This window comes from Gopherus flavomarginatus, chromosome 3 (genome assembly GCF_025201925.1).
Source record: "Gopherus flavomarginatus isolate rGopFla2 chromosome 3, rGopFla2.mat.asm, whole genome shotgun sequence".
Classification (NCBI taxonomy): Eukaryota; Metazoa; Chordata; order Testudines; family Testudinidae; genus Gopherus; species Gopherus flavomarginatus.
The window spans coordinates 88,400,976-88,426,919 of record NC_066619.1 but is presented as its reverse complement, the minus strand read 5'-3'; the positions used below and the strand labels follow the sequence as shown (position 1 = coordinate 88,426,919).

The following is a 25,944-nucleotide window of genomic DNA, read 5'->3' as shown; positions in this document are numbered from 1 at the left end:
ATCACACATTTGGCTAATGTCAAATTGTTCCTGTGTTGTAAGTAACTTCAGTCTGAGATTTCAGGCAGTGCTATATGGGCTGCTGTTTGACTCCCTTTCCTTCAAGGAATCCATGGGACATCTATCTATTTGCCAGAAGAATGTTCAAACGTGCCAGGGAAGATCTGGAAAAGAATTAAACCCTGCAGAGAAGTCTATTTTCACCTTTTTGTTTGTTTTGTTTAACCCTCTCTTCAGGTCCACCAATCCTGGCAGTGGACTTTCTCTCCCTAGTATCTACTAGGGGCCAAGCACACTGGTTCAAGGACTGGCATTTAGGAACTTCCACTGAGAACCTCTGATGGAACTGTACGCCTTTCTTAAATTCAAAATGTTGCCAGCTAATTAGATTTTCACCTGGGCACTTCTCCAAATAACTTCTAATTCTCTTCAGTATGATCTGGTATGTGGGCAGCTGACCTGAGCTTGCTTGTTTGTCCTTGGAGTCAAGATCCCTGTTCGCACACACCACCACAACTTCATGAATAGGAATATAACTGTCAAGAGCAAGGAAAGTAAAGACAAGATTAGAAAGTATTTTGCCTCAGATAGCACACTATTTCCAAAGTAAGATGAAGCCTCCTTATAGTTCCCTGAAGGTAGAGTCCAGCACACCTTGTTGTTGTTGCCCAAGCAAACCACGAACTAAGCAGCAGGAGGAGGATATAGGGGATTGTGCTGCTTGTCTGAGATGTGGGCTGTGGAACCTAACTGTTCAGACATCTCTGCAGCCATCTTCAGTCAGTGACCACCATTCCTACCTTCTCTTCTAATGGTGAGAAGAGCTCGGCTCCAAATAGAAGACTCTTCCAAGAAAGACCAAACAAAAATCCTTTCTGGAAAGAGAAGAGAAAATGGAAGCAAGAACCTAATGGCTGCGACATCAGCCAGAATATTTTAGTGGTGTATATTATTTATCGAACTCCAGTATTGTACTTTTTGTGAGGCAAGAATAGAGCTGATATTCATCTCCACAGTAAATGATTTTTTCATTGGTTTCAAAAGATTATAGCCATTATCTGACCTAAACCCAAGCTTCAAAGAGAGAGAGAGAGACACTTTGAGGATGAGAGAAGAGCTGTTACAGTAATTTTTCCAAGTAATTTTTTTCTCTTTGTTCCTCTTATCCTGCAGTATATAGAGGGAAATTTATTTAAATCATCAGTTGCTTGCTCCATCATAACTTGCATAAGAGAAGCCTTTATGGAAACACATTAGACTCCAGCACCATATCACAGCTCATTAAAATAGAGGAGCACTGATGCATTACTTTTTGCAGAAAGAATATATGCCATGTAAGCGGCCAACTTGATCCTCTGTGTGTAGAACATTTTCAAGGCTCTACAAAAATAGATCCAGGGTGGGATTTTTCAAAAGCACTTGGCATTGTTCTGATTCTGTTCCCATTGAAGTCAGTGGGAGTTTTACCACTGAGTTAAATGGTAGTTACGTCAGCGTAGGTTGGCTGGTTTTGAAAGCTTCAAGTGATTCATCTTGTGTTGAAGTGCTAGATGGTGTGGTGCCTCAGTTTTTATTTTTCCCCTTCTCCGTTACAAATGTCTTAAGTTTTACATGAATCCATTATTTATTTTTAGCTCATCAGGTCAGTTCATTGCCTATTATAATCCACTATGAGGATTGTTGGACGTACATTTCCTGTGTCTGACTGTCTCCTTTCTGCTGCAAAAAGTACTTCCGGCTGTAGTGTAAATTCCAAATATTTCCCCTTTTTGTGAATACCAAATGGTGTGCTTTTTACTATCAGACCCTAATGTAAGTCTTCATAAGCAGGAAAAATATGTTGTGTTGTGTGGCTTTTTGTGTGGTGAGTGTGGTTAGATGGTATTTTTAGAGGGTGAGGGAAAAATTCTGAATGATGCAATCTTGTGACAATGGAAATAAATTTAATAGGTGTTAGGTATTTGGTAAAACTGCTCTGGTTTTTTAATCTGCTTCTCCCCCCCCCCAAGCAATTACTTTTTTATAAATTTTGTTTAATAAATTAACTGTTTATTTAAAATTGATTGATATATATTTTGATTTTATTATTAATGCCAGTAACATCTTTGTACATAGAAACATGCCTTTGAAAATGACACAAAATTATCCTGACTGAGCCTTTTGTTACTAGCCATAGCCTGTAAAAGGTGATGGGTGCTGTTAGCTCTCTGTTTAAGGCTAAGAAATCATTCTTTTTAGGATTCCTAGTCAGAGTGCAATGTTAGATGCAATGTTTCAGTAGCTGCAGAATGAAAACAATGAACTGTATAATTCCTATTGTTTACAGTCCACTGTTCTGCAACTGAAGTTGGTTGCAGTATGCATTTATTACATATTACTTCGTACCTCTTCTCTTAACCAAATAAATAAAAATACAGCTATCAGGAATACATTGTGCTATATTACTTCTGCACATTTTAAGAATAAAAGCTAATAACTAGAAAACTGGGGACGAGGAGGGGTGGCATAAGAGACCATATAATTTTAAAAGGATATTAATTACAGGCAGCTTTCTCCCTTTTGCATAACCTTTTCCCCAAACACATTTTGATATTTCAGTGAGCCACCTGGTTTAGATATGAAATATTTGAAGAAAGATGTCAACTTGCCTTTGAGAGGACTAAAACCTTTGTCTGTAGCAAGTACAGGTAAATGATCTAATGGAGTTCAACTGTTTTGAAAGGTGATTTGTTTGTTTGACCCAATTAGCCAGCAGTTCAGGGCTCTTGGGTGCTACGGTAATGTAAACGTTCAGTAATAATATGCTGTGTATTTAACTGTGTGTGATTTGAAACCATGTTACAGTGGTCACCATTTATACAGTCACTATTTGATGTAGCATGATATCTTAAGATACTTCAGTCGTTTCCTTGTTCGATGTGTAGAGGAATACTGAGGTAGTTCAGGTGTCACTGTTTGACACACAGTAGTATTTTAATAGAGACAATATGAATATGTGGTGGAGTTACTTCTAGAGATGGACCTGAACTAGTAAGTTCTGATCTGAACTTCGTCAGTCTAGAAGAATAGAAATGGCATTTTAGAGTTTTGGTTCAGGCCCATTGCTACTGTTGGCAAATTTATGTTATTAGAATAGAACAGTTTAAAGTATATTATTGGCCAAATCTGTTAACCTACACAGGAATGTTTATAGTGTGAGGTCCTGATTCAGCGAAATACTTAAGCAGGTACCTAACTTTTTAAGCACGTGAATAGCCCCATACTAAAAATTGGGCATCTGCTTGTGTATGTAGTTGAATCAGACAAGATGATTTTTTGAGGTTGGGGTACGGTAGCAGGGGAGGAATCTTACTATATGGTGAAATTAAACTGTGTTTTCAAAACAATTTACTATGAATAGTTGTTTGTATATACATTTAACCACCTTACAAAGAGTGCAACATCTGGTCAATTTTTTTTTTCCCCAGTGTTATCAAGAACTATGTTACCCAAGCAAGGAAATCCACCTGTAATATCTGCTTACTTCCCAGGGCAACATACTAGACTTCCTGCATCATAAGCTCCAATTTTATTAAGAGGTTGCACATGTTAATGGAAGCAGCATCAAATATATGCATCTGATATAGCATGTCTAATGTAAAAGAAAAAAGAGGTGCTTGAGCAACACGGTCATAAATTTGCCTTTATAGTCCATCTGGACTTGGTTACTCTTTTCTGTAAAGTCTGTGCTCATCAAAACTGCCAAAATATGGTCTGGAGGTAAAGCCAGCTATTAAAAAACCTAATGCTTTCATTTCTAGATCTAAGTCTTTAAAATGAATTGATGTTTTTGATTTATTTTGTTTAGTATAAAGCAGTAGCTGATTGACTCTTCAAAGATACAAAGCTGTGCAGGCTGAATGAAAGCATTTATTTCATGTGCTTTTGGTGCTTAGATCTGTGTGTATGCACACACCTTATTACTACAGGATGTACCAGTTTTCCCCCCTTCTGCTTAGAAGTGGTTTTTGTAATCCTCAAATTGTGAATTTCTAAGAACAACTTTTTTTAAAAATGGCAAATTACAGCAGGAATACTCCAATGCGTGTGCAATATTTATTCTGTGACATACTAAGGATGACCTCTGTTGATAACTATTCACTCTGTGTGGGGGAAAAAAATGATTTCTGCAAGCCAGGGTTTTTGTTGTTTTGTGGTGGTTTTTAACTGCATTCTGTTTGGGATTTTTTGCACAAAAACTCTTCAAAACTTTGAAACACCCATTTTATATTAGCTATGCAAAGACTACAAAGTTAAAGTGCCTATTTTATTATGTATTTTATAACTGGGGTCAGACAGTTATCTAATGTTTCTATTTTTAATAGATATTTGCGTCTAATATTTACTCTCAAAACTTGGACAGTTCTAGTAACAGACAACAGATTCAATGAATTCTGGATGCTGAAAATTTTTGTACTGTACCATTCTAAAAATTGTAAGTTTTTTGATAGATTAGGATGGATACACACTCTCAGTAGATGCAATTCCATTTACTTACATCACTTCTTCATTTGGCCATTTGTTCTCCAGACCATTTTAAATCAATGAATCCACCTTTTTCAAAATGTTTTAAAAACTGAGGTCTATTGGCAAAATGTTATAAGATGTATATTTTACATGAAATTCAATACAACCAACCCATTTTGTGAGAGAGTCAAGATGTCAGTGGAAGAATCTGCCTTTCACCTGTTAAGGGTTTGCCCATATATGTTCCTACATATCTACGGGTCATTTTCTCTCCTTCCTCCACACACTTAATTTTTTTTCTTTTGTAAAATATAGGGTCCTTGTCCTGATTTCTAAGAAATGATACAGATATCACTTCAGTGTCTCCACCCATTTTCAGACAGTTCTAGCTTGATCTGTTGTGAGTAAATATTTGCAGTCTCAACAGAAAGCATAGTTTGCAGTTGATACTCAAATAGCTTTAATCTTTCATCATTTTTTCCTTTTGATTCAATAGTCTACTTTTTGGGAGACATTAAATTGGTCATTGGATTATTAAAGTGAGACAGATCTGCTCTAAACTGATGCACGACTGTAATCTTCAAAATAATGTTAAAATGTAATACCTGGGACTCTGCAGTTTAATTTTCATGTCAGTATTATAAATGTTAACCTTTTTCTCAACTTACTTTTCTTGTAGACCATATATGAGTTTGTGGGGAGTAGCAGCGGGTTAACCCTAATTACTATTCGTGCTATACCATACTTTCCTTTCTGGAACTTTCAAATGCATCTCATGTTTGGATCCAGACAAAATTGGGTATTCATAATTACAATGTTTTTTGCTTGACCTCTTCCTCTGTGGGTTATTTTATGAGAGAGGATTTTGCATGTCTCAAAGAACTGTCCAAGGGTTTGGAATGTGTCTCACCTGTCACTGGATGCCTAACCTGTGTTTCAATGTGTTGTCTGTCTCGCAGCATGTCAAATGTGTGTATAAAAATGTTACATTTTTATTTGTTTTACATTATATTGTGAATAAAATATTTGAACTCTTCGGATTTTAATTGCCTAACTTTGTTCTTTTAAAAGAAAACAGAAGTGGTATTTTCCAAATCTATACTCTCTGGCAAAAATTTTGCTCTCTGCACACTGCCACCCCATTCGATGAAAGAGGGGTGAGTGACACAGGCATAGCTAAGAGCAAAATATGAAGACCAGGGGATGGGTGTAGTAAATAAGGACAGAATTTGGCTTGGTGACTCTTCAGAAAAATCACTTGTTTGTTGCCAGAAAACCATCCCCTCACCCCAACTGACCATGTTTAAATGATGTTCACATCAAATATCTTAACCATGGAAAGTTTAGTTGGTTGTAGTTCTGTAATGCATTGTACATGGGGCTATTTCTTTAAAGCACTTGGAAACTGAAGCTAGTCCAGAATCAACCTAGGAAATTTAGCATTTTTCATACTGGATCAGACCAGTTTTTTTTTCCCCCCTTCACTGTTATGATGCCTATCCCTCTAGCTTGTTTAAATCTCTTATGTTTCTCACAGTCCTCTCTGGTCCTGACTAACCTAAATAACTGTCCTCTGCAATTTTTGTTTTAATTTAACTGTTCATCCCCTTTTCAGCTCATTTTAATGTATTTGTTAAACAACACAGGACCTAGTGTAACCCTTTGCCAGGTGGAACCAGCAGCAACCAGGACTGTGTTCAATATCTAAGGGTTCCTTTTCAACAGTACAACACAGAACTGGCTCAAGCCCCCACCCAATAACCTGGGAAAATTATACACCACGCCTGGGTGCGTCTGAGGCCATATTTCCCCACTTGCAAGCACAGAGTGTAGAAAAGAAACTTTTAATGAAAGATGGGAAGTCACCTAACATTAATTAGGGAAAATGCCACAAGCAGGATTCACAATAGTAAAACTGTGAGCAGGACACCCACCCCAGATTGTCGCCACCCCTCTTACTTTCATTCTGGCATTGGAGCCCCTGACTTAACGAAGTCCTTTCAGCTGAGGGTCACCCTCTCATTTGGGACAGGTTAAGCACGGTTCTGCTCCCCTTTATTCATACAATAAAGACAATAACATTTCACTATCCCTGCATTCAGGACTAAAGTGACTTGTAACCCAACACCAGCCAAAGTTGATCACTTTCAGCAACACAGCTCTATCTGCTAGATATCTTGGCAGAGTAGGTGTGTTCATGTAAATACAGTTTGCTTCTGAAGTCTCTTGCCCTCCCAGCTAATTGTCAGGGGAGAACTCATTCAGACCCTGCATACACTGAGACCTTGAATCACCCCACCGTTTACCTTTCACCATGATGAAAATTGACTTTCACCCTACTCTTTGCTTTGTCTTCTATCCAGTTTTTGATCCAAGACAATGCTTTGCTTCTCACTGCAAGACGACATTTCTTCTTTAGTAGCCTCTTGTGTGGGATCTTGTCAGGCCTTTTTGAAATTTAAATAGTCAACCAATTTATTCATTATTTTATTGACTTATTCAAATAATTCTAAGATTAGTGAGCAAACAAAATATGTTTAGTGACAATTAAGGGTGTATCAAGACTGTCCAAATCCTTGAAAACGTGGAAATAAATTTCCATCATTCCTTGCCACCTTCACATCTCTTGCAACAGTATTGATAACACACTGAAATTTTCATTTCCATCTTCAACCAATGCCAGAAAGCACTTATGTACCTCAACTTCATCTGTCTTGCAGAACCTTGATGGTGATATCGATACTTTCTTGTATGAATAGATTGACACATCTGACTGTCATAGTCCACTAATTTGGAAAATTATTCTAGTAAAACATTGCTGCCATCACCTGTGCCTGGATTTGTCAACTATCAAACACATTACAAAGCTATTTTTCCCTGTCCATGGGTATTGTGTGTGTGTGTGTGTGTGTGTGTGTGTGTGTGTGTTGAGAGGTATGGGTGAAAACTACAGACTGAGGTTAGCATTAGTGCTGTTACAAGGGTAAATGTAAATTTGTTTAATATCTATGAAACAGTTGTGATGGTCTTTTATTGTTTTGTACTTTGATTTTTAGTGTTTCTTTAGAAAGGCAGGGGTGTGCACGCACATGTGAGTTTAAAAAATACATATTTTGTGAAAGCACGAAGGATACTTTGGGAGTTCAAAATGAAAATAAATCCCACAACAGCACTTAATCATTTTTCCAAAAAAAAAAAAATAAAAATACACTCTTCCTACTTGAAATGTGCATGTGTGTATTCACAGAGAAACAATTCAAGACAGTTGATAATGTGGTGTGAATTAAAGATAAGTGGCATAAAACTACTGTTCAGTGAATAAATGAAAGCATTCAGTCACAAAGTCAAAAACATAGCAATACAATAAAGGCAAAGAAGGGAAAAAGATGATTTAAAATTTAAATTTGAAAACCTGAAAAGACCATGATGGCTGCCATTTGTAGGCGTTGTGAGAGAGACTGCTCTCCCTACCAATGGTGGTGATGTAAGAAGAGATCAAGAATGGTCCGGGACTAGATGTATGTAGGAAGCAAGGAGAGAAGAAAAAGGAGGGGAAAGGATTGGAAAAGTGGCTGCTGGGGAGAGGGGGGAGCTTAAAAAAAAAAAAGTGATAATGAGGCAGTGATTGTGTTCACTTGTGTGAGAAAGTGAAGTAGCCAAATTCTGGGGAAATTGTGGACCTCTGTCAGTTTAGTTATCTCTTTCCTTGACTATACCAACAAACAAACCTAAATACTCCCCTTGAAATGTATAGACAACCCAATAGTAAACAAGGTAGTCTAAAAAGGAAAGAGAAAAGGCTTGAGGCCTGTGCTGAAGGATGCCATAGATGTCTTTGTCTCTCTTTGCTTCCTCTTTCTTATAGTTTCAGTGATATAATGCATTCAGTTTGTGGTGGTACAGCCTGTCTTACTGCTCTAGCTCCTCCTAATGGCAGAGCCACGCTTGTATCTATTTCCACACTTGCTTAATCAAAACCAAAGGTGAAGTACAAAATAGGTTAGTACAGCCTACTGCTAATTATACTGCAAAATAACATAGCATATTTCCAATCCAGGATGATTTCAATAGAGGTGGTAAATTGGGGAGTGAATGTGAACATAAGAATGGCCTTACTGAGTCAGACCATCTAGCCCAGTATCCAGAGGGCACGAACAGAACAGGTAATTATCAAGTGACCCATCACCTGTCTCTCATTCCCAGCTTCTGGCAAACAACATGGTTTTGCATCCCTGCCCATCCTGGCTAATAGCCATTGATGGACCTATCCTACATGAATTTCTTTTTTTTAACATTATTATAGTCTTGGCCTCCACAACATACTCTGGCAAAGAGTTCCACAGGTTGACTGTGCATTTGTGTGAAGAAATACTTTTTCTTTTGTTTTGTTTTAAACCTGTTGCCTATTAATTTCATTTGGAGACCCCTAGTTCTTGTTACGAGCAGTGAATAACAGTTCCTTATTTACTTTTTCTACACCAGTCATGATTTTATAGACCTCTATCATATCCCCCCTTAGTCATCTCCTTTCCAAGCTGAAAAGTCCCAGTAGTGTTAATCTCTCCTCATATGGAAGCTGTTCTATACCCCTAAACATTTTTGTTACCCTACTCTGAACCTTTTTCCAATTCCAATTTTTTTTTCTTCAGATGGGGCAACCAGGTCTGCACGCAGTATTCAAGATGTGGCTGAACTAAGGAATTCTATAGAGGCAATATGATTTTTTTCTATTGTATTTATCCCTTTCCTTATGATTTCCAACATAGTTAGTTTTTTTGACTGCTGCTGCACACTGAGTGGATGTTCTCAAAGAATTATCCACAGTGACTCAAGATCTTTCTTGAGTAGTAACATTTAGACCCCATCATTTTATATGTATAGTTGGGATTAAGTTTTCCCATGTGCACTACTTTGCATTTATCAACACTGAATTTCACCTGCCATTTTGTTGCCCAGTCACCCAGTTTTGTGAGATCCCTTTGTAGCTCTTTGCAGTCTGCTTGGGGCTTAAATATCTTGAGTAGTTTTGTATCATCGGCACATTTTGCCACCTCACTGTTTACCCCTTTTTCCAGATCATTTATGAATATGTTTAACAGTACTGGTCCCAGAACAGACCCCTGGGAAACACCGCTATTTACCTCCCTCCATTCTGAAAACTGACCATTTATTTCTACTTTGTTTCCTATCTTTTAACCACTTACTGATACATGAGAGGATCTTCCCTCTTATCCCATGCTTAAGAGCCTTTGGTCAAAGACCTTGTCAAAGACTTTCTGAAAATCTAAATACACTTATCCACTGGATTCCCCCTTATCCAAATGCTTATTGACCCCCTCAAAGAATTTTAGTAGATGTGCCTAGTTATAGATTAGGAAATCTGTAATATACCAATCTCCTAGAACTGGAAGGGACCTTGAAAGGTCATCAAGTCCAGCCCCCTGCTTTCACTAGCAGGACCAAATACTGATTTTTGCCCCAGATCCCTAAGTGGCCCCCTCAAGAATTGAACTCATAACCCTAGGTTTAGCAGGCCAATGCTCAAACCACTGAGCTATCCCTCAGGAATGAGGAAATGTAGTATCCTTTTTCTCCATTTGGCTTGGGAAAAGATAGGTTGCAGATTTATGATGATGTATGTTTAAACATCATTACTTATCAGAACAATCAAGTGTGCATACCTTTACTTACTGCCGATTAAAAACTAGTAATTTTTTCTCAGCTGTTTCACTGAAGTAGAACAATTAAGAAGGGTAAGAAAATATGACTGTTTATAAATCAAGATACTGAAAAATTTATATATATATATATATACTATAAAGTCACTATAACTGCTGTTTATCATATGGCATTTAAGTAGGACTGTCAAGTGATTAAAAAATTAATTTGTGATTGATCAGGCAACTAAAAAAATTTACGTGCCTGATACACTAAAGATTCATATGTCCCTTCATGCTTCAACCACCATTCCAGGGACATACATCCATGTTGAAGATGGGTTCTGCTCAATAACAATCCAAAGCAGTGTGGACCGATGCATGTTCATTTTCATTATCTGAGTCAGATACCACCAGCAGAAGATTGATTTTATTTTTTTGGTAGTTTGGATTCTGTAGTTTCTGCATCAGAGTGTTGCTCTTTTAAGGCTTCTGAAAGCATGTGGCACACCTCAGGGGAGCCAGGAGCTCAGCAGCCTCCCTCTGCCTGTAGAGGGAGAAGGGCCTGGCTGCAAGGTGCCAAGCAGGGAACCTAGATTGGAGCAGGGCTGGGGAAAGGCCAAGGGAGTCAGGGAGCTTCGGCCTAGGAAAGCCCCAGGCTGCAGGCCTGGTAAGGCCTATTGGGTACTGGGTTGCAAGGGGCAGCCCATGGGTAGGCAGAGGCAGCAGGTCCAAACCCCCTTTGCCTATGATGAGGGGCTTACACTGCAGTCCCCCTCAGTGAGCGGGGGCTAGACGGGGACTGGCAGTAGCCTAACACTGAGGCAAAGTGGGGATAGTGGGTGGGGGTTCCCCTCGGAGGGGGAGACCCTGAGGCTGTGAGAGGTTACTGCCAGAGGGGCAGCACCTCAGGAAAAAGGGGAACGGGGTCCTGGGAGGGACATGGGCCAGCAGTAAGGTGGATCACCGGCCTGCAGAGGGCGTTCCAGACACTGGAAAAGCTAATTCCTGAGGACAACCAGCAAGAGGCGCCACAGGGGTGAGTGTGCATTGCTATAGTATCTTTAGAAATCTCACATTGGTACCTTCTTTGCATTTTGTCAAATCTGCAGCAAAAGCATTCTTAAAATGAATATCGTGCTGGGTCATCATCCAAGACTGCTATAATGTGAAATATATGGCAGAATGCAAGTACAACAGAGCAGGGGACATACAATTCTCCCCCAAGAAGTTCAGACACAAATTTAATTAACATTTTTTTTTTTTTAATGAGCATAATCAGCATGGATGCATGTTCTCTGGAATGGTGGCCAAAGCCTGAAGATGCTAAACATTTGTATGCCTATCTGGCATATAAATACCTTGCAATGCCAGCTACAAAAGTGCCATGCAAATACCCATTCACGGTGACATTGTAAATAGGAAGAGGGCAGCATTATCTCATGTAAATTGTAAATAGGAAGAGGGCAGCATTATCTCGTGTAAATGTAAACAAACTTGTTTGTCTTCACGATTGGCTGAACAAGTAGGACTGAGTGGACTTGTAGGCTCTGAAGTTTCATATTGTTTTGTTTTTGAGTGCAGTTATGTAACAAAAAAAATTCTAGATTTGTAAGTTCCTCTTTCACGACAAAAAGATTGCACTACAGCAGTGGTTCTCAAACTAGGGCTGCCGCTTGTTCAGGGAAAGCCCCTGGCGGGCTGGGCCAATTTGTTTACCTGCCATGTCTGCAGGTTTGGCTGATTTGTGGCTCCCACTGGCTGCGGTTCGCCACTCCAGGCCAATGGGGGCTGTAGGAAGCGGCGCAGGCTGAGAGATGTGGCCACCTTTCCTGCAGCCCGCATTGGCTTGGAGCGGCAAACCATGGCCAGTGGGATCTGCGATCGGTCAAACCTGTGGACGCAGCAGGTTAACAAACTGGCCCACCAGGGGCTTTTCCTGAACAAGCAGTGGCCCTAGTTTGAGAACCACTGCACTACAGTACTTGTATGAAGTGAATTGAAAAAATGCTATTTCTTTTGTTTATAATTTTTACAATGCATGTATTTGTAATGGAAAAATAATATACACTGATTTCAATTACAACACAGAATACAATATATATGAAAATGTAGAAAAATATCTAAAATATTTAATAAATTTCAATTGGTATTCTATTGTTTAATAGTGTGATTAAATTGCGATTACTTGCAATAAATTTTTTAAATTGTGATTAATTTTTTTGAGTTAACTGAGATTAATTGACAGCCCTACATTTAAGGCAATCATTCAACTTCCCCTGTTTTTGGATTTTTCATTCACAAATACATAGCTTTTTGGTCTTTAAAAATTGGCATCATATAGGCTAAGATTTCTAACAAAGGTCACTAAATTTAGTTACCCAGCTCACTGGCCGAATCTTTGCTCAAAAGTGCTGAGCATCTGCAGCTTCAATTAAGCTCAGTTGTGAGTGTTGAGCACTTAAGAAAATCAGGCCATTTGTTTAGGTGCTTCAAAATTGGTTTATATACCTACATTTAGGCTCCTAAATTTGAAAAATTGGGTCATAAGCTTTTGTCTGTGCTGCTTTCTCTTTCTGGAGTAGTACACTTTTATGCAATTTAGTTGCTAAATAAACAGGGTGTGAGTTCAAAAACAAGCTTGTACTGGATATAGAAGTTAAAATTTAAACTAAGGATTGGGTTCATTGTTGGTACTTCTGAGCTCGTAGTGGATACAGTGCTCAGGAATTCCTAGTAACCCATGAATGTACTATGTTTGACATCTCCATGGTAACCAACTGTAAAATTGTTGGGCTCAATGAGCTTCCTTCTTAACCTAGATTCAGTTCCTTAAGATGGATACACTTATAAATCATTTACTTTAACAAATGTCATAGTACTAGACGCAGCAGCATATCTTATCCAGAGAGTTATTAGAACGGGCACATTGGAAAGCAATATTTAAGGATTTATTTTTAATTGGATTTTTTTTTAAATGGCACTTCTGCTATCTGAACTGAGCTGGCTGTTCAAGCGTATAATGAAACACATCCTGCAATTTTTATTCTCTCCTTGATCTACTGTACATTGCAATGTGTAGAAAATTCTGTATCTAATAGTATATTTTGTGCAAACAAAGGCAAGGCCATAGATATGAAGACTGACCTGTTAAGTCTATAAAAGTGTATCATTATGCCTTACTATGTCCACCTGTACTGAACATCTGGTTTGTTTAGCTAAGCAATTTTTCCTCTTGGCATAAGTGGCTTATGAACAAGTAGAACAGAACAATACTTCTTAATGTGATGGTAAGGGATCTTGAGACTGTTAGACACTGTTCCTTTTAATGAATGGGATTAGCTTGCTTTTCTTCACCTTTTTAAAAAAAAGAAAAGCTTTTGGTTCAGAAAAACTGACTTGTACCAGAATGCTGGTCTGACTTTAAGGGTAAGATACTTGAAATTGAAGCACTTCGTGTTTTTCATCTTCAAAGTGCTTTACAAACATTAAATCTGACAATGGTTAATAAGAATGATTTATGTATTACCGATGGGGAAACTGAGGCAGACAGCTTAAGTGACTAGCCCTGCTGTCTGAATAGAGATGAAAATTTGGGAGTGCCAGACTTCAAGCTCTGTGCTAGACTGCATGTATCAGGACTTTCAAAGATGGGAAATGTGAGAGAGGATGAACTGAGAATAATACTGATATGCTAATGCAGATCCTGTGTCTTGTTAGATGATGTCGACACACAAAACATTCAAAAAGTATTTAGAGGTTATGATTGTACCTACAATGACCCAGTATTTTACTTACACACACACACACACACACACGGCTATGTTATAAACAATCAGAGCATGTAGAGGTTGAGAAATAATGCATTTTATAGTTAGTATTAAAATTGCTTTTTTTTTAAATAAAATTTTATTATGGTTAATAAAACACTAATCTCCAGTCAATACCACTTCTGTTAGTGCCGTCGAAAAATAATTTACAGGTTTGTTGGCAGCAGCTGACTGAGATACTATATCAGGAGACATTAACCTGCACATTAAAGATGGTTAAAATAAATGTTGTACAATTAAAAAGTGAAAGTTTGGCTTATAAGCACAATGATAATCAATTCAAAGCAAACAGATGGTTTTTTTGGGGGTGGAGAGAGGAGGACTTACACTATATCACTTTTATTTTGAAATACGTGTTTGTTGAGGGAGAAGAGGAAGAAATGGGGAAGATTCTCATAATGAAAGCACTCCTGGTTTTGATTATAATATAGGACCTCTTTTCATATGCACTGAATCATATGCAAAATTACTAATACAGTGCTTTTTTTTTTTTCTTGAGCAAATTACCACTAGGTGGAGCAAGTGTTGTTTAGTATTCTTCCTTTGGTATTGGTTTTTTAAAGTCCTGTGCTAAAGCCGGAGAAGGCTAAGTGCACAAATCATTTAGAGTTGCAGCATCTTTGTTATTAAAAGTTATGTAAAACTATTGATGCTTAATGTACTTGAAAGCTGCGTAATCAAGAAAATTGTTTGCACTTTCAACAGATATCTTAATAAAAATTAAGCTTAAAGTAACTCTAATGTGAGGGGCTGGGGAGAGCAAAGACAATTGCAAAAGCTATTATTTAAAATTCCTTGCAGACTCCATTTCATACAGAAGATAACTGGGATACCATCATTAAATATTTTTGGATAATGAGTTGCAAAATAGGCTTATTAAAACATTTACTTTATACAGTGAGAAATATTCTATCAATCATACCATGATTAGCACAGAAATTATCATTGGCCTTGTAATTGGAGACATACCTAGAGGATATAGAAATGTTGAAGTGTGGCTTCTATGTAATGGAAATTTGTACTATCTCACTAATCTGCTCTAAGGTGAAAACCGTCCTCAGCTGGTTAGTCCCGTGCATGCTCAGCAGAGGCTCAGGATGGGACCTGTTGCCAACCACGAGATAGGTGAATTTGGTAGTGGCATATTATACCTGGGAAGCTTGAAAAACACCTGCTTGCATTATGGCGTAGTAAAGCTCATGCTATTCATTTCCTTTTTAAGATAAGAAAAATATTTTATTTTAAATGGACTATATTTACTTAAGGATTTGCAGAATAGGGTGCTTATTGCTCCTAGCTCAGGTAGTAAGGCCATTCCCCCTACCTGACACTGGAGGAATTTAGGAAGAAGCCTGCAAAGATTCTCCATCTTAAACTTCAAAGCTGAAGCAAATACTCACTGGAAACCACACATCACACAACAAAAACACTAACCCAAGAACCTACCCAACAAAGCCCGATGCCAACTCTGTCCACATATCTATTCAAATGACACCGTCACTGAACCTAATCACATCAGCCATGCCATCAGGGGCTTGTTCACCTGCACATCTACTAATATGATATATGCCAGCAATGCCCCTCTGCCATGTACATTGGCCAAACCAAACAGTGTCTATGCGAAAGAATAAACAGACACAAATCTGACATCAGGAATCATAACACTCAAAAACCAGTAGGAGAACACTTCAATCTCTCCGGCCACTCAGTAACAGACCTGAAGGTGGCAATTTTGCAACAGAAAGACTTCAAAAACAGACTCCAAGAAGAAACTGCTGAGCTTGAAGTGATTTGCAAATTAGATACCATTAACTCTGGTTTGAACAGAGACTGGGAATGGCTGAGTCATTACACTGTTTGAATCTATTTCCTTATAACTATCCTTACACCTCTTGTCAACTGTCTGTAATTGACCATCTTGATTATTGCTACAAAAGTTTTTTTTCCTGCTGATAACAGGTCATCTTAATTAATTAGCCTCTTAGAGCTGGTATGGCATCTTCTCTGTAGGTGTGCATGTATGTATATACTCTTCTTATATGTTCCATTCTATGCATCCGATGAAGTGGGCTGTAGCCTACAAAAGCTTATGCTCAAATAAATTTGTTAGTCTCTAAGGTGCCACAAGTACTCCTGTTCTTTTTGTGTGACCACTTGGAGACTTCTGCCTGCCATTTCACTACGGAAGGAAAGAATGTAATGTAGAGTGCGGGTTGCACAAACCTGGGTAAATTGGTCCCACTATGTTCAGCTTGCAGCTCTGGTCCCACCTTGTAAAAGTTAAGATGACATATCATGGTTTTCATACCTTTTTAATTCTTTCAAATCACGAACATAACTGACTTCTAGTACACACAGGTGGTGAGCAAACTTCTTCACATGATCTGTCAAATCTCGCTCTCAGACTTCTAACACCTTAACACTCCAATCCATGGCCATTCTTCTATAGAGACAGAAAATCCATCAGATTTGTGGCAAAGTTGCTGGTGATTTCATAATGTATATAAATAGGGACTAGATGTTTGACCTTTCTGAAAGTTCCATCACCCCTCTTAGCTACACCCCTCTTAGGTGAACAGGGGCATGACCTTATTTTCAGGACACAGTACAGATAGGCTCTGATGATAAGAGAGAGAGAAACCTACATAGAGTACATTAGCAGTGCAAACTGCTCCGTGCTGATCAATAAATATGCATCAACCCAGACTTTGAAGAGAGATTCCCTATGGATGAAGATTAACCTCTGTGCTCATCTTCTTCTGACTGTGTGCATAACATGCCTTGGGTGGCATCTGACCAGGATTCATCACTGAATTTGATCCACTGGTTGGATCATTAGCTTCCCAGTTTGGTACTGATGGGAAGCAAGACATGAATGCTGATCTATGCCTAAACCTTAATCTTTCTGCTCATGCTGCCGTCAAGGGCACCAATTAGTGTCAGTTGTGATAGTAATTTTTTTTTTTGTAATATGTACCATTAGGAAAATTCTATACTGACTACAATGAAGCACAGGGGGTATAGCATAAAACAATCCTGCAGGCATTTTGGAGTGTTATAGTATAGCTGTGGAGAGATGGGTATTCCTCTCATTTTAGTACATCTCATAAACCTCAAATCAGTGTATCATTTTAATGTTTCACACTCCCTCTCCCCCTTCCCTCCACTCCCAAACCACACTCTTCCATAGGTTATTTTTTCTAGGACAAACTTTAGTTCCCTGGAGGGATGGGACTATGGAGCCCTAATGACAATAGCACCATTGTTGAAAGATTGGGAATTTTTCTTTAAAATTCCTATGTAAACAAAATCTAAGGGAATTTTAAAAATGAAGAATCATTTGCCTGCTTCCATGTAATGCATCAGAGAAAGAATAAAGTGAAGGTTTCCAAAGGGCATTTGAAGGCGTAGAAACAGTTTCTTATAAAAAAACAGAGTTTACAGTGGTTTAATCTCAGGACCAGGTAAAGAAGTAATGAACTGGAACCAGGAGTTAAATGCAGATTAATGTAAGAAACAGATTTGAGATTACAGGAGCTAAACTGACCATAGTTCCATTATTTCTTTTCCTGAGGCTTCTAGAGAAGAATGTATTTTGCAGCAGATATACACAACTTCAGTATCCTATATTTTGGTGTCCTCCAGATGCTTTCTGGCACTGGGCCACGCTCAAAAGGGGCACATAACATCTGCTTCCTCCCCTTCCATAGTGCTGTGAGAGGCCCCTGGTTATCACAGCACCCAGCCTCTAGCCCCAGAGAACACCTGCCCCCGCCCCCTATTGACAGGAAAGGGATGGGGAAAGCTGCCAGGGCTGGTGAAACTTGATGTACACCCGGCTTACTGTGAATGGGGAGCTGGCTGCTAGAAGAGGGTGGTAATATGAATGGGGAACATGTATGCACAAGGAGTAGAAGGCTTTGGCCCAGCTATCGCCCTCAGAAGACTTCCCCAGACTGGATTAGGGATGACTCTGCTGACAGCCCCCAAAGAAGGAATTAGATGGAATGAATGGACAATCTGAAGCATAGCAAGGGAGGTATGGAGAAGCTGAAATGACAGGTAAGGGAGCAGGGGCGGCTCTAGGTATTTTGCTGCCCCAAGCATGGCAGGCAGGGTGCCTTCGGCGGCTTGTCTGCGGGAAGTCCCTGATCCCGCGGATTTGGCGGCAGCCTGCGGGAGGTCCGCCAAAGCCGCGGGATCAGCGGACCCTCTGCAGGCATGGTGCCGAAGGCAACCTACCTGCCGCCCTTGCGGCGACTGGCAGATCGCCCCCCATGGCTTGCCGCCCCAGGCACGTGCTTGGCGTGCTGGTGCCTGGAGCCTGTACTAGAGAGGACCTGGACAGCTTTAGGTACAGTAAGAGGCATGCAGGAGGATCTGAGTCATGAAAGTGGAAATTGACTTTTCCTTTCCAGATTTATCTAATATTCAGAAAGGGAATCTAGCACTTGCCTTCCAGATTTGAACACTCTCAAAGTTCAGGAGTGCTCAAGTTCAATTTGGACTGCTCTCTATTATTTCATTTCTCCCAAATCAAATGCTGATCCACTGTATTTTGCTGTAGAAAAAGTAGGATAAAATTGAGCAACAAATATTAGCATCTTCCCAATGCTAACTAGGACTGGAATTGCTATTTGCAACAACCATTACTGGGTTGTTTTTCAGTTGTGTGTGTTTGAAAAGAAAATGACAGTAATATTGTATTGCCAAGTTCCCCACAGGAACTAAGGCCTTGTCTACACTGCCACTTACAGCGCTGAAACTTTCTTCACTCTGGCGTGTGAAAAAATAAACCCCAGAGCCGTATAAGTTTCAGCACTGTAAAGTGGCAGTGTAGATAGTGCTACAGCACTGGCAGAACTTTAACACTGGCTGTGTAGACATATCCTAAGAGTGAAACAAAAGAACAGCAAAGGCACCTCAACTTTTCCTTATTATGTGGGACAGTCTTACAGTATGGATCCAGATATCCTCCCATCACACAAACAGAACTTTCCTGCATGGTTACAGAACTGCAATAACCAGTCCTGCATTCTGTGCACATCGAAAATTCCTGCTGAATTCAGAAGTGCCTTGATTTTGTAACCATACCACCTGATATTATCAGACCTTGTAAGTGAAGCAGGTTTACATTTAGAATTGGGTGGGAAGTCTCTCAGGAAAAGTGAAGTGCTGCAGGAGGTGTTGATTATTCACTAGGCAATGTGAGACCCTCCTGCTTACAATAGTAAACAAGTGCAGCATAGTTTTAGGATGTACTGTGCTCCTAGAGTCTAAAAGGAAGTCCTTTGCTTCTATACAGAGCCCATTAAAGGCTATGAAAAGACTCCCACTGACTTCAACAGGCATTGGTTGGAACTGGTTATACATGGGGTAACACCACTGTCTTCACAGGGTCCTAGTCCCACAGCAGTGGGGCGGGGGCCGTGTGAGCTTGTTGCAGAGCTGCTGCTCAGGGATACGGAACTCAGGGTGGGAGGGATAGCTCAGTGGTTTGAGCATTGGCTTGCTAAACCTAGACTTGCGAGTTCAATCCTTAAGGGGGCCATTTAGGGATCTGGGGTAAAAATCTGCCTGGGGATTGGTCCTGCTTTGAGCAGGGGGTTGGACTAGATGACCTTCTGAGGTCTCTTCCAACACTAATCTTCTATGATTCTATCTTTCTGGTGCCCCGGCCTCCAAAATCATCCAGGCTGCACCTTCTGCATGACTATGTGTTAGCTGAGGGGTGCATGGGAATTGGGGACTCCTGCTGCAGGTGATGGGCAGCTCAGATATTTAAAGCCATGGCCTGGAGTAGGGAAGCACTTTACTGCAGAGTCTGCAGCTGCCTGGGATTGAGATAGATAGAGTCTCTAGTGCTGCTGTTGCAAGGGTCAAGCATGCTCAGCCTTGGAATTGCCACCGCTCTCGAACAAAGTAGGTGCAGCTGTGTAAGGCTGGCCTCTGGCAATTGGCCCCATGGCTGTAGCCAGAGAAGCTACAGGTGGCTCTCTGAGTACCGGGGACCATTAAGCTAGGAGCAGATAAACTGGATTTAGCCTCAAGGAACAGAGGTCAGCAGTAGGAAAGGAATGTCAGGCTTGCAGGGGGAGAATAGGACCTACTGGCTGGGGAGCATGTCCAAAGCAGAAGGGAAACAAGCATGGGGAGAGGTGGTAGTGACCATATAGTGGAATAGCATGTAGATGGGAACAGAGAGAGAAAGAAGGCTGGTGACATCAGGTTCCCAGGGGCTAAGTGCTGGGAGGCTAAGAGGCCAGGACCATGTACAGTGACTGGTGAAATAGGGTGGTACTGGAAACATGGCTATAGAATGGCTGAATGAGGAAAGAGATAAATCTGTGGGGAGTTTCCCCTGATCACTATGAAAGTTCTGCTTACTATGGACACTGGTAAACTGACATTGGTACAGCTCAATGAGAAAAACTGGGGGCTGAGAAAGCTGTGTATAGCAATACACATAGTCTTGCAGAGGTGCGTGATCAAAACGAAAAATGTCGCAGAGGTTCAATAGCAGGGATGCCATGGCACCAATGGCACTGCCACATCAGGCCCACACTCGGAAGGGGCCCATAACAATGACTACATGGGACCCACAAATATGTTTGGCGCTGGGCCCACAAAAAGTTAATCCGACCCTGCCTATGACAACTCTAATGCTTTCATAACTAATATCATATATGGACTTGGGCTTTAATCTGACACACCTGCATATCACCTAGAGCATGGAATAATGCTATATGCTTATACTAGAGTAGGCAAGAATTGGTAGCTGGAGGAATCCTGGGACAGAAAGATGCATTAGAACGTATCAATACTTCATTAAAGGTATGGAAAAGAAGAGAGTGAGGGATATTGAAAGAAATGGAGCCTTTTTGATGGATGCCCAGGATGCAGCAGCAGACAGACATGCCAGCTTTCATTCTTAGTTGCCTATATCTATGGGATGTAGACCTAGCATGCATGGTTCACTGTTGCTATTGGTCACTTCATACTGGACAACTGCAATGCATTCAAATTCCGGTTTACCTGGAATGCCACCCAGAAACAACAGATGGTTTAACATTCAGTTACCCTCCTGTTAGGAAGGACAGACTGATGAGAGCACATTGCTGTGGTGTTCATCACTGTATGTTGACTGTAAATGCAATTCTCAATCACTTCTCTTTACCCTACCAGAAACACCTACCTCTTTTGTTTCTGTAATATTTTGCTTTCAGTCATAGAGTTTTTAAGGCCAGAAGGGAGCATCCGAACATCTAGTCTGCCCTCCTGTATGTCACAGGATGCCATTACCATCCAACACCCACACACTAAGCCCACAACCCAACTTAGACCAAAGAATTACAGTCCAGCCAGAGACTACCCTTTCTTTCTTGATCTGAATTAAATTAGTCTCCAGACTACTTCCTCCTTACAAATTTCATCACTCATTACACTGACTTACCTCTTACTGAAGCTCACATATGCACGTCGTCTACTAATATTCCACCTTCTCTTTTTTCCTCCCCACCTTACGTGAGGTCCTTTTCTTCCTTTGCCAAGTTCTGAAAAATTAATGCTCCATCCGTCTCTGTTTGTTTTATGTCACTCAACTAACTGCTTTCTAATCAGTCTGATACATTATTGCTATGTGACTGAGATATGATCCCTCCACCCTTGTCCCTACTCCCTGGTATGTTGAGTCCCTCGGTTCCAAGGGCTTGTTATTCTGGCTGGCAGAGATACTATAAACCAGCCACAGGTACCATTACAATTAGGCCAACACTGTGACCCCCAAACATCTCTGCCTACAACGTCTCTCTTCTTCCACTCTTTTATTGCAACAAAACAAGGTTTTTAGTGTTTTTTCAGCAGAATTTTCAAGACACCGAGGCCCTGATTAAAATGTCATTGAAATCAGTGTGATTCTTTCTATTAACTGCAAGGGGCTTTGGATTAGATTTCAGATGAACTTTTGCCTGCAGTATGGTGAGGGATCAATTATACCTTGCCTACCACTGAGCCTTCCTGAGATGGGGAAAGACTTGCACCTTTGGAGCGCTGACCACTGGTGGCAATGTGTCTTTCAAATGCATAATGCCTTCACAGTGCTGGGAAGTGAAGGGGAGATTCCCTCGCCAACACCACTTTAATTACAATAGCAAATACTTCTGCCAACAGCCAGGAGGGGTGCTATGGCTCATCATCACTTCTGAGGCTGCTAGCCTTGTCAGAAGTGTTAATACCAAGCGCCCCACCCCACCCCCTTCACAGCTGTGGATGAATAGTGCAATTTAGTCCTTAATTGGGGTACTCAGTAGGATACATGTGGCTATGAATCACATTTTTCAGCAAAGCCTCTCTTTTCCAGAAACATCTTTGGTTCAGAATTGGTGGGTGTTAGTTGTTCACACTCCTCCCTTTCCAAAGGGTTCATAGGCTGACATGGTATTAATTACAAATCCTTGTCACTGTCTTCTGAAGTTCATAGCAATAAAGAAATTCAGAAAGAACAATTTGCTTTTGTACCTGACAAAGTCACTTTGCATTTCACATGGTTTAGTCATCATGAATCACTGACACCTCAAATCCTGTTTTGACAACTGTCAAACCCGTTTAATAAAAGCAGGCTATTGCCCTTAGCAAGACTGCCAAAACCCAAGTGTTAGATGAAAACCTAAACTGGGACCTATGTATACAATCAACATTTGTCCCATTCTCTGCTCACCTACCATCTGAATATTATTTGTACTTTTCTTTTGGTATGGAATATACTTCCATGTATCTGATACTCCACTCTCCGTACCACCAGGCTATCCAAAACCCTGCCTTCTCTCCCAGTATGAGAGATAAGGTGCAGAGGGCATGTAAGGGATTCAGATGATGTGGAGTTTTGGATAGTCTAGCAGAGATCCTAGCCAGACTGCTAGGAGGAGGACAAGCCCTAGGCAGAGAAGACACTCAGCTGCTGAGTGACTCCTGCAGCAGCACGAGGAACAGCCACACTGTCACGAGTGAGTGAGTGGAGCACAGCAGAGACGCCTGGCCAGGACTGCAAGCCCCTTGCTATGGGGCAGGCCACCCAGCTGCTGAATGACTGCTGCCCTCTCAATTACCCAAGCTCTGGATTATTCAAGTAAAATTCATGTCCCCCCATGCTATGCAGAAAATTGAGAGTCAGACAGTATTGGATTGATAATGACTTTTTAAAAGTGAGCCAGATTCTCTTCTCGGTGGAAGATCAACTTACCCCTTGTGGAGAACTACTTATTTTAATGGAATTACTCCAGATTTATAGATGTGTAACTGCAATCAGCCTCTAGGTCAGAAAATTGAAAAATAAATGATTTTACTCACAGTTAAATTAAAATATACAAGAAAAATAAGACAAATCACTGGACAGTTTGTTTGCACAGGGTTAAATTGTGTCAGTACAAAAGGAGGCATCAGTAGGAGGTAGAGCTGAGTGGTGCAGAGTCTGAGAACTGCCCTAATGGAGATGCAAGAGGCATTGTATGTCCATGAATTACACTGTCTCTGCTCCTAGAGTGCTACGCTTGCACTAGGTGCAGCACGTATGCCCGGATAGCATGATGGTGAAGATATAGCACTTCAGCACTAGTGGGAGCAGTGATGTTGCTCAGAGAAGCACAGAAAATGCCTTTGGTGACTAAGGGTATGTTTACACTACGGGATTATTCCGATTTTACAGAAACCGTTTTTTAAAAACAGATTGTATAAAGTCGAGTGCACGTGGCCACACTAAGCACAGTAATTCGGAGGTGTGCGTCCATGGTCCGAGGCTAGCATTGATTTCCGGAGCATTGCACTGTGGGTAGCTATCCCATAGCTATCCCATAGTTCCTGCAGTCTCCCTCGCCCATTGGAATTCTGGGTTGAGATCCCAGTGCCTGATAGGGCAAAAAACATTGTCGCTGGTGCTTCTGGGTACAGCCTCCCCCCCTCCCTCCGTCAAAGCAGTGACAGACAACCATTTCACATCTTTTTTCCTGGGTGAACTGTGCAGACGCCATACCACGGCAAGCATGGACCCTGCTCAGCTCAAGACAGAAATCATGGACGTTTTAAAGACCTTGCGCATTCTCGTGCAGTCTATGCTGAACTGGGACCTGCAAAGCCAGGCGAGGAGGAGGCGGCTATGGCAGAGCGGTGACGAGAGTGATGAGAACATGGACACAGAATTCTCTCAAATTGCGGGCCCTGGTGCGTTGGAGATCCTGCTGGTAATGGGGCAGGTTCTAGCCATGGAACGCCGATTTTGGGCCCAGGAAACAAGCACAGACTGGTGGGACTGCATAGTGTTGAAGGTGTAGGACGATTCCCAGAGGCTGCGAAATTTTCGCATGTGTAAGGGCACTTTCATGGAACTTCATGACTTGCTTTACCCTGCCCTGAAATGCCATAATACCAAGATGAGAGCAGCCCTCACAGTTGAGAAGCAAGTGGCAGTAGCCCTCTGGAAGCTTGCAATGCCAGACAGCTACCGGTCAGTTGGGAATCAATTTGGAGTGGGCAAATCTACTGTGGGGGCTGCTGTGATGCAAGTAGCCAAAGCAATCACTAAGCTGCTGCTACAAAAGGTTGTGACTCTGGGAAACGTGCAGGTCATAGTGGATGGCTTTGCTGCAATGGAATTCCCTAACTGTGGTGGGGTGATAGATGGAACCCATATCCCTATCTTGGCACCGGAGCACCAGGGCACCCAGTACATAAACCGCAAGGGGTACTTTTCAATGGTACTGCAAGCACTGGTGGATCACAAGGGACGTTTCACTAACATCCACGTGGGATGGCTGGGAAGGGTTCATGATGCTTGCGTCTTCAGGAACACTACTCTGTTTAAACGGCTGCAGCAAGGGAATTACTTTCCAGACCAGAAAATAACAATTGGGGATGTTGAAATGCCTGTAGTTATCCTAGGGGACCCAGCCTACCCCTTGATGTCATGGCTCATGAAGCCATACACAGGCAGCCTGGACAGTAGTTAAGAGCCGTTCAACTACAGGGTGAGCAAGTGCAAAATGTGTGTGACAGACTCCTGCATCCTAGGCCAGTGGGGTGCAGGAGTCTGGTAGAGGGCAAATATACTGGTCACTGGGTGAGTAGTTTTCTGTTCCCGGAGTGACCAGAGCAGGGTCTGCACTAGAGTAGTCAGAAACTTGCTAGAACCAATTAAGGCAGACAGGCTGATTAGAACACCTGCAGCCAATCAAGGCAGGCTAATCAGGGCACCTGGGTTTTAAAAGGAGCTCTCTCCAGTCAGATGGGGGAGGAGCCAGAGGACAGGAAGTGCATGTGAGGAGCTGGGAGCAAGAGACACAAGGAGCTGAGACTGAGAAGTGTGCTGCTGGAGGACTAAGGAGTACGAGCATTATCAGACACCAGGAGGAAGGTCCTGTGGTGAGGATAAAGAAGGTGTTTGGAGGAGGCCTTGGGGAAGTAGCCCAGGGAGGTGTAGCTATCACACAGCTGTTACAAGAGGCACTATAGACAGCTGCAAATCCATAGGGCCCTGGGCTGGAACCCGGAGTAGAGGGTGGGCCTGGGTTCCCCCCAAACCTCCCAACTCCTGATCAGACACAGGAGTTGATCCAGACTGTGGGGGAGATCACTGAGGTGAGCAAATCTGCCAATAAGCGCAGGACCCACCAAGGTAGAGGAGGAACTTTGTCACAGGTCGTAGAATGTGCATTTGGCCGTTTAAAGGCGTGCTGGCGCACATTACTGACTCGCTCAGACCTCAGCCAAACCAATGTCCCTATAGTTATTGTTGCTTGTTGTGTGCTCCACAAGCTCTGTGAGAGTAAGGGTGAGATCTTTATGGCGGGGTGGGAGGCTGAGGCAAAACACCTGGCTGCTGATTACGCGCAGCCAGACACCAGGGCGATTAGAAGAGCACACCAGGAAGCGGTGCACATTAGAGAAGCTTTGAAAACCAGTTT

The 25,944-nt window shown here is 41.3% G+C and overlaps 2 protein-coding genes across 5 annotated transcripts in view; both read left to right on the top strand.

Annotated features, from left to right (window-relative positions):
- Positions 1-5,474, top strand: part of LOC127047496 (spindle assembly abnormal protein 6 homolog) — a 40,449-nt gene extending 34,975 nt beyond the window's left edge. For 2 of the 4 annotated variants that reach the window (XM_050945824.1, XM_050945825.1), the window contains exons 15-16: positions 2,599-2,687; positions 3,468-5,474. In XM_050945824.1, the coding sequence (XP_050801781.1) occupies positions 2,599-2,687; positions 3,468-3,559 (181 nt within the window). In that variant the 3' untranslated portion in view covers positions 3,560-5,474. Of the gene's footprint in view, positions 1-237; positions 1,987-2,598; positions 2,688-3,467 lie in introns of those variants that run through there. The other 2 variants (XR_007773393.1, XM_050945826.1) reach the window with 2 other exon arrangements.
- The window catches only part of LRRC2 (leucine rich repeat containing 2), an 865,563-nt gene that overhangs the window by 120,124 nt on the left and 719,495 nt on the right, over positions 1-25,944 (top strand). The window lies entirely within an intron of this gene.